This window comes from Stomoxys calcitrans, chromosome 2 (genome assembly GCF_963082655.1).
Source record: "Stomoxys calcitrans chromosome 2, idStoCalc2.1, whole genome shotgun sequence".
In the NCBI taxonomy this organism is placed as follows: Eukaryota; Metazoa; Arthropoda; class Insecta; order Diptera; family Muscidae; genus Stomoxys; species Stomoxys calcitrans.
In genome coordinates this window covers 95,833,737-95,848,598 of record NC_081553.1, presented here as the reverse complement: position 1 = coordinate 95,848,598, position 14,862 = coordinate 95,833,737, and the positions used below count along the sequence as shown (strand labels likewise).

Genomic DNA, 14,862 nt, shown 5'->3' with positions numbered 1-14,862 from the left:
ACATGGCCTTTTAGGCCATTTTAGATATCTATCCCTCTAACTTTGTGTTTTTATGCTATTTTCTTGCCTTCAAGGCACATTCCATTTGTTGCATCATTTTCCCTTTGTTTACTTGGATTGCTATTTCTTCTTATCACCCTTGTATTAGAGTTCAAATGTCAGCTTAGGGTTAACCACCAACTTTTCACCTCGTTTTTTGTTTGTTTTAGCTTATTTACAATTTTTAATTGAGAAATCCAATTGGTTGCGCATGGGGTGAAACTTAAACTTTTAATTAAAAATCAATACTTTTTTTAAAGACTGCTGCAGTTTGTCTTTTTGCGGTAATGCCTTTCAGTGGATATCGTTACATTTATTGGCTGGCCATGCGAGCGAAGTGGCACCCAATCATCATTATCATTGAGTTGCGAATTGCATTTGTTTTTGTTGCTGTATAAGCAAAGTGATGGCCACGATTGAGTTGGGTGTGGGGAGGCTGAATGAATATTAATGGGTTTGCGTAAGAAAATCAGTCACTTCTGACCTCATGGAATCCATCATCATTGTTCATTTTAGTAATAGTTCAGTGAGATTTTTTTTAAATCTTTTATTCTATGGGCTGGGAAGAAGGATTGGACTGGCAGATGATTGAAAAGTCAGGATTGGTGGTTAGCTGGACTTAATGACATCTTCTTTTGCTTTTTGTTGGCAGCATTAGCCTCAACTTGTTTAAAACAATTCGGTTAGTTAGTTAAATGCTAAGTTTCCATTTTGAATTTCTATGGAAATGACAGATTTATTTTATAATGTAGAGGCTTTAAGTTGTCCATGTTTCATAGGGAAAGAAATGAGTAATTTGAAGACACAAATTGTGAATTTCTAGTCAAATGATCTGCTGTTGGCGATTAGAGAACTCTTATTAAACAAGTACATAGTAAAAACGCGTTTAATTCGGCCGGGCCTAATCTTGAATACCCTCCACCATGGATCGCATGGAATAGGTTCTTTAAATGACTTTTGCAAATATATAAGAACTCTATTATGGACCGATATACATCGTACTTGTCATGGCTGTTAGAAGTCATACAAAAATATCACGTTCATAATATCAGCCAAATATTAATTGCGCACTATAGAGACCACCGTGGCGCAGAGGAAAGCATGTCCGGCTATGAAGCCAAACTCCTGAGTTCAAAGTCCGGCGTGAACATCAGAAAAATGTACAACCTTACTTATGCTGGCTACATTTATGAGGTATTGATATTGATATGGGAGAAGTATCCCCTGATCTTCACTGGAATGTTCATGGGAAATTTGGTAGTTGTATTGAGGGTCAAGAGTCAAATCTGGCTATCGGTTTATATGAGAGCTATATAAGCTATAACCCAGATTTAGTGCATACTTAGCGTGTATTTTGAAATTCGAAACAAAACTCCACGGGCGAAATTTCAACCAAATCGGAAATTAATTGAGCCCTCTATAGGCTCAAGAAATTAAATTGGGTGATCGATGTATATGGAAGCTTTATGAGGTATGCAACCATTAGCTTTACGTGGAAAATTTCATCCAAATCAGGTAGTAATTGCGATTTCTAGAGGCTCAAGAAATCAAACCTTAAGATCGGTTTCTATGGCAGCTATATCAAGCTATGAACCGATTTGAACGCTACTTAGCACAGCTGTTGGAAGTCAAAACAACGCAAAGTGCATTCAAATCGGTTAAGAATTGGGCGCTCGAGAGGCTCAAGAAGTAAAGATCCAAGATCGGTTTATATGGCAGCTATAGCAGGAGGCCACCGTAGTGCAGAGGTTGAACGCATAGGTTCGGATCGTGGTAAGAACATCGTAAAGAATTTTTCAGCGGTAGTTATCCCCTCCCTCCTAATGCTGGCTACATATATGAGGTACTGTACCATCTGGTATGGCAGCCATTCAAAAGGGACGCTACAAAAGTAAACCGATTGGGACAGCAAACCACGCTATATTTTTTGCCGCGCTTTTGACATTTCTCTTCAGTAAGGTTTGTCATTTCATGATGGAAAGATACAAGAGCCAACAACCATTCGAAATAATTAAAATTTTCTAACGAAATTCGGAGTTAGTGGTCTCAACGTTAAGATCGCTACGATGAGGCTCATTTCTGGCTGAATGGTTTCGTCAATAAGCAGAGTATGCGTTATTGGTCAGACAGCAATTCACACGTACTCCATGAGTCATCATTGCATCCCGAAAAAAATGACGTTTTGGTGAGGTTTATGGGCCGGCGGCGTCATTAGGCCGTACTTCTTCCGTGATGATCAAGACCGGCACCTTACTGTCAATGGAAATCGCTACAAATCAATGATAACAAAATATTGTGGATGATATGAACTTGGAGGACATGTGGTTCTAACCGGACGTCGCCACAAGCCACACAGCGAATGTCACAATCAATTTATTGGAAACCAAGTTTGGAGAACGTGTTATGTCACGAAATGGTCCAATCGATTGGCCGCCTGGGTCGTGCGATTTAATGCCGTTAGACTATTTCCTGTGGGGCTACGTCAAGTTCATGATCTCTGCCAACAAGCCAGCGACGATTGACGATCTTTGTACCAATACCGAAGATGAAATTGCAGCAATATCGGCCGATTTATACTTGAAAACTGTCGAAGATTGGGTTCAGCTTCTGGACTTCTGCAACGGTGCCCATGGTGGCCATGCAAAGTAAATCGAGTTCCATACATAATGGCATCGAATGTACTTTCACAGGAAGAAAGGATTTTATTAATATGCAAAACCGTTTTTGTTCTATTTAGAAAAAAAACTTTTTTAAAGCTCTTATTGAAAAACCCTTTAAAAACTTCTCCACAAAGAGGTGCCGTACTGCGGCACGCCGCTTGGATGAAGTTAAAATGAAGCATTAAGCTTAAAAACTTGAATCGGACAGCACTCAGTGATATGTGAGAAATTTGCCCCTGTTCCTTAATGGAATTTGTATTTACATGGTGGGAAACCTAATACAGCTCACTATTCGCAATTTCAACGAAATTGATTAATAAACGCAGCAGTTATGGGCTTAAGATCCTTAATAGGCAAATCGGTCTATAGGGCAGCTATATGTACATATAATCCGATCAGTATCATATTCGTTTCCGATTTGGGGCGGTCTACTGCAACTTACTCTTTAAAATTTCAGCGGAATTGAGTGATAAATGGGCAAATCGGTCTATTTGGCACCTAAATCGAAATATGATCCTATCTGGACCATATTTGGTTCGGGCATCAAGGGCGTAGTACTACTCATTGTTTGAAATTTGATTCGAGATGGGGTAAGGTTGAAAAGAGGGTGCGGATTTTAATCCTATGGAAATACACCTAAACTAGTAATCAGCTTGTTGTGCCCTCTAAATACTAAAAAGTAACATCGAAAAAGAAAATCAGGAATTCCCTGGTGCCCTCAAACTCGCTAATTGTTTTCCGTACCACGCCCCTTAGTTGGTTTTTGTTCGATATTGTGTCCCCACCTAAGTGCCAGTGTCCATTAGCCGCGAAAGCCGGGAAATGACATAGGAAATGCTCCAACGTCTCATCATCTTCCCCGCATGTCCTACACATTCTATCACTTCCCGCACCGATTTTGCATAAGTGAGCCCGTAGTCCTCTGTGTCCTTTATGGTCCCATATGGACCATATTCAAACCAGATATCAAGAGTCCTACTGCAACTCTCTGTTCCAAATTTCAACGAAATCGAAATTATGGGCCCAAAGTCGGCAGATCGGTCTATATGGCAGCTATATCGATATATGGTCCTATGTGGACCATATTTGTTCCATATTTCATCGAAATCTGGTAATAAATGCGCCTTTAATGGGCTCAAGCCTCTAAAATCGGAGATCGGTATATATGGAAGTTATATCTTAAAATGGTCCCATATGGACCATATTCAAACCGAATATCGCGAGTCCTACTGCAACTCTCAGTTCCAAATTGCAACGAAATGAAACAAGAACTGCGACTGTTATGGGCTTAACACCTAAAATCGGCAGATCGGTCTATATGGCAGCTATATCCAAATGTACCTATAACCTGTGTATGAACAAAATACGAATCTGTGGAAAATTTCAACTTAATATCTCAACTTTTTATGGTTGTAGTGTGATTACACAGACGGACGGACATTGTCAAATTAAGATTACTCTTTGCTTGAATACAGGCATTTTGTCTCGCATTCCCCGCACTATTAGCTTTTTTAATCCAGATATTCTAAGATCGCCAACCCTGCCTACATTCACATATAGCTCCTATATAAGAAGAACGTCAATCCCCTGCCATCAGTTGGTCGTTTAGTACTACCAAAGCAGCTTTAAAATGATGTGGATTAATCTGCCGTAATCGGACAAGAATTTCTACGCATAAATCTCATGGTCTGTGTCCAGCAACAGTTCACTCTCAAAGGTTTCGTTTGATCTTCATTACGAGTTTCCTTAGGCTTTCAAGTGCAAAGAGAACAGCAGTGGCACAACTTGTTCTCGCGGTGCTGGATACTTCATTAGCTGTTGCTATCGAAGTACATTCTGAGATTCCTATTTTGAAGCTAGCGCACACTTTGAACCTAATTCAACCGAATGACCTCCCGGCACGGGATGACTTTGAGCTCCACACGGGTTGGAACTCTGAGCTCCGATTTGTGTGGTGCTCATCGCCATCAACAGAATCACAGGTTGCGGATAGTGGAATGCTTCGTATACGGGGTTGCTGCAACTGCAATTGCGGACGATGAGCTGTATCGTCTCATCGAGAGGCCGGCCGGCAACGGCTCTTGTTTAAATACTGAGTGCCTGCGATACTCGATATAGCAAAGCGATTTGTTGGCGCGTTTAAATAACCAATGGCTGTTACCTTTTCGTGGTGATAGGTCCTATGCGCCGGCTCTAACAACATCAACAGCTAAATGGCCCAATCACACGGGTCCCATCTTACCACTTTTGATCGAGCTAGGGGGGATTTTTCGTTTCCTTTAATCCGCCAAACTTAAGCGATGTCAATGACAGTTCCTCAAACTAGTCTTCACGGACAACAGGCGGGTCATCCTTAGATTCTTCGACAAACCGCTTCTTACACCTTTAGTATTTCTTGAATCCGCAGTGCACAACTAATATAGGCTTGCTGAGATTTTCGAGGCAACCGGAGCCTATGGATTCTTTGGTATTCATGCGTTCGCTATTGATTGAGAAGGAATATCTTCCTTCTTGACCCAATCAAATGCTGCTCCAAACGAAATTTCAGTACATGCAAATTTCGGTACATGCGGAACCCCAAATAATTGGGTTGCCCAAAAAGTAATTGCGGATTCTTCATATAGCCGGCGTTGACAAATTTTTTCACAGCTTGTGACTCTGTAATTGCATTTTTCTTCTGTCAGTTATCAGCTGTTACTTTTAGCTTGCTTTAGAAAAAAAGTGTAAAAAAAGTATATTTGATTAAAGTTCATTCTAAGTTTTATTAAAAATGCATTTACTTTCTTTTAAAAAAATCGCAATTACTTTTTGGGCAACCCAATATATTATTGTGAATCGACTCCGATTCCAGCCTGCAACGTTACAATCTGAAGGAGGTCCTGGCAATTTTGTACTGATGTCAGTGTGTAATATTGACCGTCTATTTAATACCACAATCCACAGTTTCCTAGGTATATCCATCCACAAATACTTTTAAAATTAAGTATTTCACTTGTATAAAAATCGGTGTTGTCACAAATTTAATCGAATAAACCATCCTAAGGACTCTAAATATCAAAATGTTAATTCATATGCATATTTTTTAAACAAAACTGGCAACAGATATATGACAAAAGGCTAATTGATGCAATAATGAACTGAAGGGTAATTCTTAGTTCCTGTACTGGGCCAAATTTTATGTGTGCTTGTGCCTGGTAGGTTTTATTATGACTTCCTAAATTTGTTCTTTTCTATATTTTTTAAGCTTGTGAATCCTTTAGATCTCTTTGTTCAATACAAAGTGTCAGGTGCACAAAAGTATCTGCATATTTGAAAAAACACTTACAATGTTGAATTTGCAAAAGGGTAACATCCAATTTTACACTTCCAAAACAAATTACCTTGACCTTTTCTCTCCACTAAGTCTAACATCAGCATCAATCAGTTGTAGCACATTTAGGCGATATGACCCCATAACATTTTGATTGAACAATTTCCTTTGATAGCGGATGTCAACGACGTTTTTTTAAGGATAACAGTGATTGGTTGCTTTAATAGTTTGATATTTGCGCCGAAATTTCATGCCGGAAGAGTTTGCTTAAAAGCCGGAATAAAAAAAAAGCAAAGACATATACTAATCAAAAATCTTGTTTACCTTTTTCCCTCCCAGTTCATGGGCAGATTTTGTTGTTGTGGGAAATATATTAGTTTGTTCTTTTTTTTGGTTTCTTCAACCTTCTTTTATTTGTATTAGATTTTTATTGACTTTCTTTGTATATTTATTATAATTTTTGTTTTGTTATGTCTTTAGCAATTGTGTTTTTACAAAAAGAAAAAAATTGTCCTCTTTTTCTATTGTTGTTGCTCGTTTGTTTGATGTCGAAAAAATGTATGCTAACTTAATACGTATCTCAAAAAAAAACTAGAATTTTTATCAATAAATGAAAACAACATTTATATCAATTTAGCTTTTGAATTCAAATTCATGAGACGGTCATCTTTAAAAACTGCCCACTTGCCCAAATTGTCATCAACCGATAGTTTAAGCTACAGTCCGGGTCCATCATCTCCAGGTGAAGATATTTCCCATTTGTACTTTCTTTTTCCAAACTGTAATTATCTAAATATTTCCAATATACGTATACATATATATTTGCCCTAGTTGTTTATTTTGTAGCCTAAGTGTCACTACCTAACTAATAACCTCCTTCACCCAATCACATTCACAAGAAGCAATTTCCACAAAAAAATCTCAAAATTCTACAATTTTAAACCTTTATAAATCACCTCAAGCACCTGAATAACAAGTTCACAGTTTTTGTATACTCGTATACACTTATACGGAATTTTCACCCACACTTTTCTTCAGAATTATGTAATTGGTTTTGACTAAGGTGGTCCTTTATTTTTTTGTTTTAATTTGACAAGTTTTGTTGGTATATGTTATAGATATTGTAAAATGTTATAGCCTGTCACTCAAGAGAGATTCACCTCGACCTACAGATGGCAGTAGTATTGGAAAGAAAGGAAAACTACTAGGCTATGAACTGTGGGTCCGACAGACGGGAGGTTAGAGAGCAACACTTCGGTACTAACAATTACATTAGCCACCCTAGAAACGTATGCCGTAGGCGTGTTTTCCTTGATCAAATCCATCTGTTGTCTGACAATTTCTTTTCAGTAAATCCTTCAATTTCTGGTGATGTTCTTTCTCATGGTCATTAGATCGACTCACTCCTTTTTGGAGAAATTACGCAAAATGAAATCAATTTTTGTCATTATTAACAATGATGAGAGAATGTTCCATATACTGAAAGCGCAAAATACCTGTGTGTTATGCTGGACAAGATATTAAACTTCAGATCCAAATTTTTGGAAAGGGCAAGAAAGGCAACTCTTGCCCTATACACCTGCAAGAGAGCCATTGGAAAAAGTTGAGGATTTAGACCGCGTGTTATGCATTGGGTATAAACTGCAGTTGTCAGACCTATTATACTATATGGTGTTGTGGTCTGGTGGACGGCGCTTCAAACGCGTGTCATGCATTGGGTATATACTGCTGTTGTTAGACCTATTATGCTATATGGTGTTGTGGTCTGGAGGACGGCGCTTCAAACCTTGGTTAAATTAGGTTAGGTTGATATATTGTTCCGCTCCATGCACTATTGACATACACCTAAGCCAATAATTGGCTTGCTGTTCGCTCTTAATACTAAAAACTAATCTTGAAAAAAACTAACTCGGGAGACCGGGCTACTAACAAAATTCTTATTTGTTCTCCATTCCTAGCCCCTAGGTATTGCGTCTCCACAGAAGTGCCGGAGGCTACGCTCCAACGTCTCATCATTCTCCCCGGAAGCCTTACACATGCTATCAATTGCTGCACCGATTCTGCATAAGTGAGCTCGTCCCGTTATGACACCGAAAGCTATGCTGATCTCCTTTTTACTTCCTTTCAGTAATAGCCTTGCCTTCTCACGATCCGGTTCTCCCCATAGGGTTTTCGTCGTCCTATCGCCCCTTTTGCTGTTCCAAAGCGCTACATGAGCATTCGACGCCCACGCACTTAACTAAGTTTCCTGTCCGCATCGTTTTTTAGTGAGCTCGTAGTCCTATATGTCCCGTTATGATACCGAAAGCAATAATGACCTCCTTACTTCTTTTCAGTAATAACCTCGTCTTCTTACGATTCGGATCTCCCCATAAAATTTTCGTCGTCCTTCCGCCCGTTTTGCTGTTTCACAGTGTTACATAAGCGTTCAACGCCCACGCCTCTGGCCTTTACTTATTCCGCTAAGGCCCGGCAGCCAAACAATGCGAATTGTGCCATTTTACACCTCAAGACTGTCCGTGACCTTACCATCTTACATCTTACGCGCCATCTTACACCTCAAGACTGTCCGCGACTTTACTGTCCTAGTTGTTATTACCCTGATGACTAGTTTACTTTCCGTAAAGTTGTTCACACTCGACGTCCTCGCGTTAATATCATACCACCTCATGCATTATCTGATCGTCCGCATTTCCACCGGCGGGACCGTGTTATGGTCAGGCAGTTGGCAACAGATCTTAGTCCCTGGGTTCTCAATGTAGACCCCCAGGCGCACTCTGTTCTCTAGCTATGATAAATCCGTGTAGAATGAACTTGATTGTCAGAAACCTGGCGCTCATCCAATTTTGGGCACTCTTTTATTGTGCCAGAGGTTGCGACTATCTACATGGTGCGGAAATCTTTCTTAATTGATGATTTGGATGTCATCTTCCGATAAACGAAATTTTTTTAAACGATTCTGAAAGATGCAAAATTTCACCCAAATCGGACAAAAATTGAGTCTTCCAAGTCTCAAGAAATCAAATCGGGAGATCGGTTTATATGGGAGCTATATCCAAATCTGAACCGATATGGCCCATTTGCAATCCCCAACGACCTACATCAATATTAAGTACCAATGCAAAATTTCAAGCGGATAGCTTTACGCGTTCGACCGCGATTTCGACATAAAGACGGACGGACATGGATAGATCAACTCAGAATATCGAGACGTTCAAAAATATATATACTTTATGGGTTCCTAGGTTAGTATACTACAATCCTATGATGGTGGAAATAAAAATGTGGTCGTTTGAAGTGGCTAAGTTACATGACAAATTGACCTAAGGCTATGCTGCAAAACAGTATTTAGGCACTCTGAACTCTATTATGTGACTTGTTGAACAGCTTTAAAATGTTTGACTTTTTGAACTCCAACTAAATTTTACCCCGCCGAAATTAGTAGTTTTCCTACGGCAAATGTTTAGTCGTCAATTGCCCTAAATATACCGGTACTAAACTGGAGAATTAGTTACCTGTCACCGGACATATCCCACAGGGAATGAAAATTTAAAATTGTCATAACTTATGATTCTTATTTTTTTTAAGTCGCTTTATTATTGTTAAAAATTGCTTATCCGTAGAGATGGGCGATGAGTAATTACCCAAAAGGTATTTACCCCGTAAATTGGGTAAATTTGGTAAATATCTGAACTGTTTCAAATTTCATTCAAATCGGATGAAAAATGCTCCTTTTATGGGCACAATACTCTATATTTCGGGAGATCGGTCTATATGGCAGCTGTATCCAAATATGGTCCGAACTTGACGATATTCAAAAAAAAAAAGTTTAAGAGGAGTAGCAAAGTCGCTTTGCCAAAATTCATTAAAATCGGATGAAAAATTCTCCTTTTATAGGCTCATTACACTATATCGGGATATTGGTCTATATGGTAGCTATATTCAAATATGGTCTAATCTGAACCACATATGACAGGAATGGGTAGGGGTCTACCAGAACACACTGTACCAAATTTCATCGAATTCGGGTAATAAATGGATCTTTTATGACCTCAATAGCATATATCGGGAGATCGGGCGGTCGGTCTAAAGGCAGCTATATCCAAATACAGTCCGATCTGAACCACACTTCACAGAAATGGGTAGGGGTCTACCAGAACTCACTGTGCCAAATTTTATCGAAATCGGATGAAAATTTACCAATTTATTGCCTCAAGACTTTAAGTCTGGAGATCGGTCTTTATAGCTATAAATAACTAATATCCAATTTTATGAGATCAGAATAACAGGTTTATATACAAAAAATACTAAATCATCAAAAATTGCTTGGAAAATATTTTTATGTCCAAGATATCGGCAAAATTAAAAAGGCATTTATTGGGTATTTATCTATAAGGTATAATACCTAAGCGTTGGGTATTTACCCGGAAGAAACCCATCTCTATTGCTCTATTTGCTAACTAATGTTATCTCCCTTACTTGGAAAGTATACCCATCCTTTTCGAACTGTCGCAGGACCTATCCTACGGTGTTAGATTGGTAGCAATTCGTCACCTCGAGCGACAAATCCTTATAAAAGTGATAGGTTTTTGCCATGTAAGGGGAAGACAACTGGGACCGGTCCCTATCACCAGAGGACCTATCCCGTGACAGGTTTGGGGCCTGTCCCATTTGCCGTAGGGTTATGTCATTCCACAGTGCGTTGGGAACAATGTTTTAGTTTTTCATTTTCTGTGGACACTTTTTGTATCTATTACTGGAATACCTTCTTCGTGGACCTGTCAAGGTGGTCTTATATTGAAGTTTCAATTTTTGGCAACATTATTTGGACTTCATGCTCGGACAACCTGCTTTCTTTTCGAATTCTCTCTTTTCCAACACTTCTCCTTTGCATATCATAAAGAGTTGCTGACTGCCGTTATTTCCTTATATTCTCCAGTTTTGCCTTCACTATATCCACGTACCGCCAAATGAAATGATCATTTTATCATTTGTTTGTTACTCAGGTGATGCATAATAGAAAACTTGTTATATAACATAATCTTAATAACATAACAAATCAAACCAGATTACCTTGAACGACTATTACAAATTGTGGAAGCTCAGTATTAATATCTACTAAACAAGGTTTAATATTCAAGTCAAAGTTCATATATCATTTAGCTACAATCGAAATTGTAGTTTAACCCACTCAACTACCGACGGCTTGTGTGAGTTCTAAACTCGTTCCTTTTGTTATTGCACTCTACAATAATTGTATGTAGATTTTCGCGTCATATGGATTGACGCAAAGTATTCATTAATTATTTTGCCGGCTGTGCAATTAAAAATTTAATTTTAGAATTTCTAAGGCATGAATACATTTTAATTGTTATGTTATTTTGTGCAAAATTAATTTTCAAACATTTGTAGAAGTTTTACTATAATTGCGACTTTATGGGATTGAGTATGATAATTCTGGGGATTTATGAATACATCTTGGCAAATGGGCTAATACGGGATGGGAAGGTATGGATTTTGGTCCCTACTATCTTGCACCACTGGTAAATTTTTCTTCGATTATGTCCTAAAGGAAAAGAGCAGAATCCAACAAGAAGTTCAGATAGCTTCAGATTATTGAAAAAATGATTCCTAACAATAGATGCGTACAACAATTCCATCTAGCTTGCCAAAGCAACTCCATGTAGAGAATTATTACGAGGCTTACAGCCTTTTTCACAAAACTTAATGATGCCTTAAAATAGTTCAACTGACAGTTTTATAAAGGAAATCTGTCAATTAAACCTATTTCAAATCTAAATTAAGTTTTGTGAATAAGGCCATTATAAATTAGTATGTATTGAACAGTTAACCACAGCTGTGAATTGCTTTTGATGTTTTCGCCATTCGAAATTCGAAACTATTTAACCTATCGAACTATAATTAAGCAATGAAATTAATTATTTTGCTTATCTCTCCAAACGGCAATTAATGCTGTATAAACTTTATATACCCTAACTGACCATATTGCATAATTTTTGTTCAAATATTTGTCCAATACAAATTTTATGTGAATCATAAACGCCACGTCCGTAGGTAGATATGAATAATTGTAACATGAAATTTGAAATTTACTCACCTTCAACAGGTGTTGATGATTCCCCAACGATTTTCTATTATCTTTACTAATGTCCAAACAAAACCTCATTATTTATCTAGTTAGTATGATAAAAAAATACTATACAACAATAACAAAAAACCGGCAAAAATAAAAACAAAAATTCCCCATAGACATTCTTATCATTTCCATTTGGTATTGATTTGATATTCCTTTTGCTGTCTAAATGAAAATATATAAAATTTCTTATAGTTTTTCTACAATCACGCCCATTAACACATGCTTAAAAATTTTTCGTATAATTCACTCGGAAAGAAAAAAAAAATATATTTAGTGGCTGTAATTAGCAATAGTGTAGAAAATAATTATCCTAAATTTAGAGAAATTGTCGATTGTAACATGAAAATAGGCAAAGTTTCGTGAACATTGATTTACAAGTGCCTATAGTTAATGAATTTTATATCAGGCAGATAACTCAACCATGGATAATTTATGTTGTGAGTATCACGAAGTGCAGATAAACCATGGTGTCAATTGCTTAAACCCTAAAGTATACACATTGTAAATACAAATAAAAGAGTGATTAAATTTGTGACTAAAAGTAAAAAACATGAAAAGAGTAATGCGGAACCAGAATTATTTTAAACAAATCTATTTTGTGGTTAAGATTTTTTGTTTTATATAAGTCCTCATTTCCAAATGTCATCTTCGCCCCTTCAGGTTCACCCCTTTTTCGGGAACATAGATTTACAAGTGCCTAAAGGTAATGAATTTTATATCAGCCAGATAACTCAGCCATGGATAATTTATGTTGTATCACGAAGTGATAAAATAGTGATTAGATGTGTGACTAAAAGTAAAAAACATGAAAAGAGTGATGGGAAACCACAATTATTTAAGACTAATCTATTTTGTGGTAAAGATTTTTTTGTTTTATAGAAGTGCTCCTTTTCAAATGTCAAAATCGCCCACTTAGGTTCACCCCTTTTTCACTTGACGAGGCTGTGATGACTTGACAGCTGTAATATTGAGTTTGTGTGTTGGGTTAACATTCCTTCTCCAGTAAAGAAACAAAAAATTGAGTTAAGCCTTTTTTATATTAATCCAAATCTTAACAGATATATAGAGGAATGAAAAATGAATCCTCACCAATTTACCAGTAGTGTTGATTCATAAGAGGATTCAATGTAGCAACTTTCGCGACGATTGAAACATGAATAAGTAAAAGCGTGCTAAGTAAGGCCGGGCCGAATCTTATATACCCTCCACCATGGATTGCATTATCTTCATAGGCAATAAATAGATAGGAATTGCTTCCCGTAGGTGCTCAAAAATAGGTGATATAGAAGCTATGTCAGGCCATGGACCGATTCTGACCATACTTGGCAAGAATTACGCCCTCTAGGGGTAGAAGAAGTAAATTCGGGAGATCGATTTATATGGGAGCTATGTCAGGTTTTTGAACGATTTTGACCATACTTGGTACGATTATTGGAGGTCTCAATTGAAGTCATTTTGCATTTCAATTTCAGCCATATCGGATAAGAATTACGCCCTCTTGTGGTTGAAGAAGTAAATTCAAGAGATCGATTTATATGTGAGGTTATAGGCGATTCTGACCATACTTGGAAGGAATGTTGGAGATCACAGTGGAAGCCATTGAGCATAATATTAGCCAAATTAGATAAGAATTGCGCTCTCTAGAAGGTGAAGAAGTAAATTCAGGTGATCGATAACCATACTGGGCACGAATGTTGGATGTCACAGTGGAAGTCATTGTGCAAATTTCATCCAAATAATAAGTTAAAAATTCCTTCCTCTATGGGTTGAATAGGTAAATTCGGAAAATAAATTTATATGGGCGCTATGTCAGGTTATAAACCTATTCTGGCCATATAGACCGATTCTATCCAATATTTGGCACGAATATTGGAAATCATAGTAGAAATCATTCTGCAAAAATTCAGCTAAATCGGATAAAAATTTCGCGCTCGAGGGGCTCAAGAAGTAGTTTTAGCATATAGATTTATATGGGAGCTATGTCAGGTCATGGATTGGTTCCGACCATACTTACCCCGAATATTGGGGGTCATAGGGAAAATCTTTGTGCAAAATTTCTGCACAATCGGATAAGAATTGCGCCCTCTAGAACCTAAAGAAGTAAATTCGGGAGCTCGATTTATTTAGGAGATATGTGAGATCGTGGGCAGATTCTGACCTTACGTGGCAAGAATTGCGCCCTCTAGGTATTCAAGAATTAAATTTGAGCGATCGATTTTAATAGGAGCTATGTCAGGTCATACACCGATTCTGATCATACTTGAGAAGAATGTTGGAAGTCATAGTAGAAGACATTGTGCAAAATTTCAACCTAATCGGATGATAATTACGCCCTCTAGGGGTTAAAGCAGTAAATTTTGAAGATCGATTTATATGAGAACTATAACAGGTTATAAACCGAATCTGACCATACTTGGTACGATTGTTGGTCAGACCAAAAGTCATTGTGCAAACTTTCAGCCGTATCGGATAAGAATTGCGACCTCTAGAAGTAAAGTAAATTCGGGAGATCGATTTATCTGAGAGCTATGTCAGGTTATAGCCCGATTCTGACCAAGCTGGGCACGAATGTTGGAGATCACAGTGAAATTAATTGTGCAAATTGTCAGCCATATCGGATAAGAATTGCGCTCTAGGGGTTCAAGAAGTAAGTTTAGGTAGGTCAGAAGAAAGTCTCACACTATCCGGCACCGAGA

General features: G+C 37.8%; 1 protein-coding gene across 7 annotated transcripts in view; it reads left to right on the top strand.

The window, feature by feature from the left end:
* Positions 1–14,862, top strand: part of LOC106095789 (oxysterol-binding protein-related protein 8) — a 115,002-nt gene that overhangs the window by 42,985 nt on the left and 57,155 nt on the right. For 4 of the 7 annotated variants that reach the window (XM_013263143.2, XM_013263142.2, XM_013263146.2 and 1 more), the window contains exon 3: positions 6,647–6,751. The exons of 2 other annotated variants lie outside the window; for them this stretch is intronic. In XM_013263143.2, the coding sequence (XP_013118597.2) occupies positions 6,647–6,751 (105 nt within the window). Of the gene's footprint in view, positions 1–6,646; positions 6,752–12,458; positions 12,604–14,862 lie in introns of those variants that run through there. One more of the 7 variants, XM_013263147.2, reaches the window with a different exon arrangement.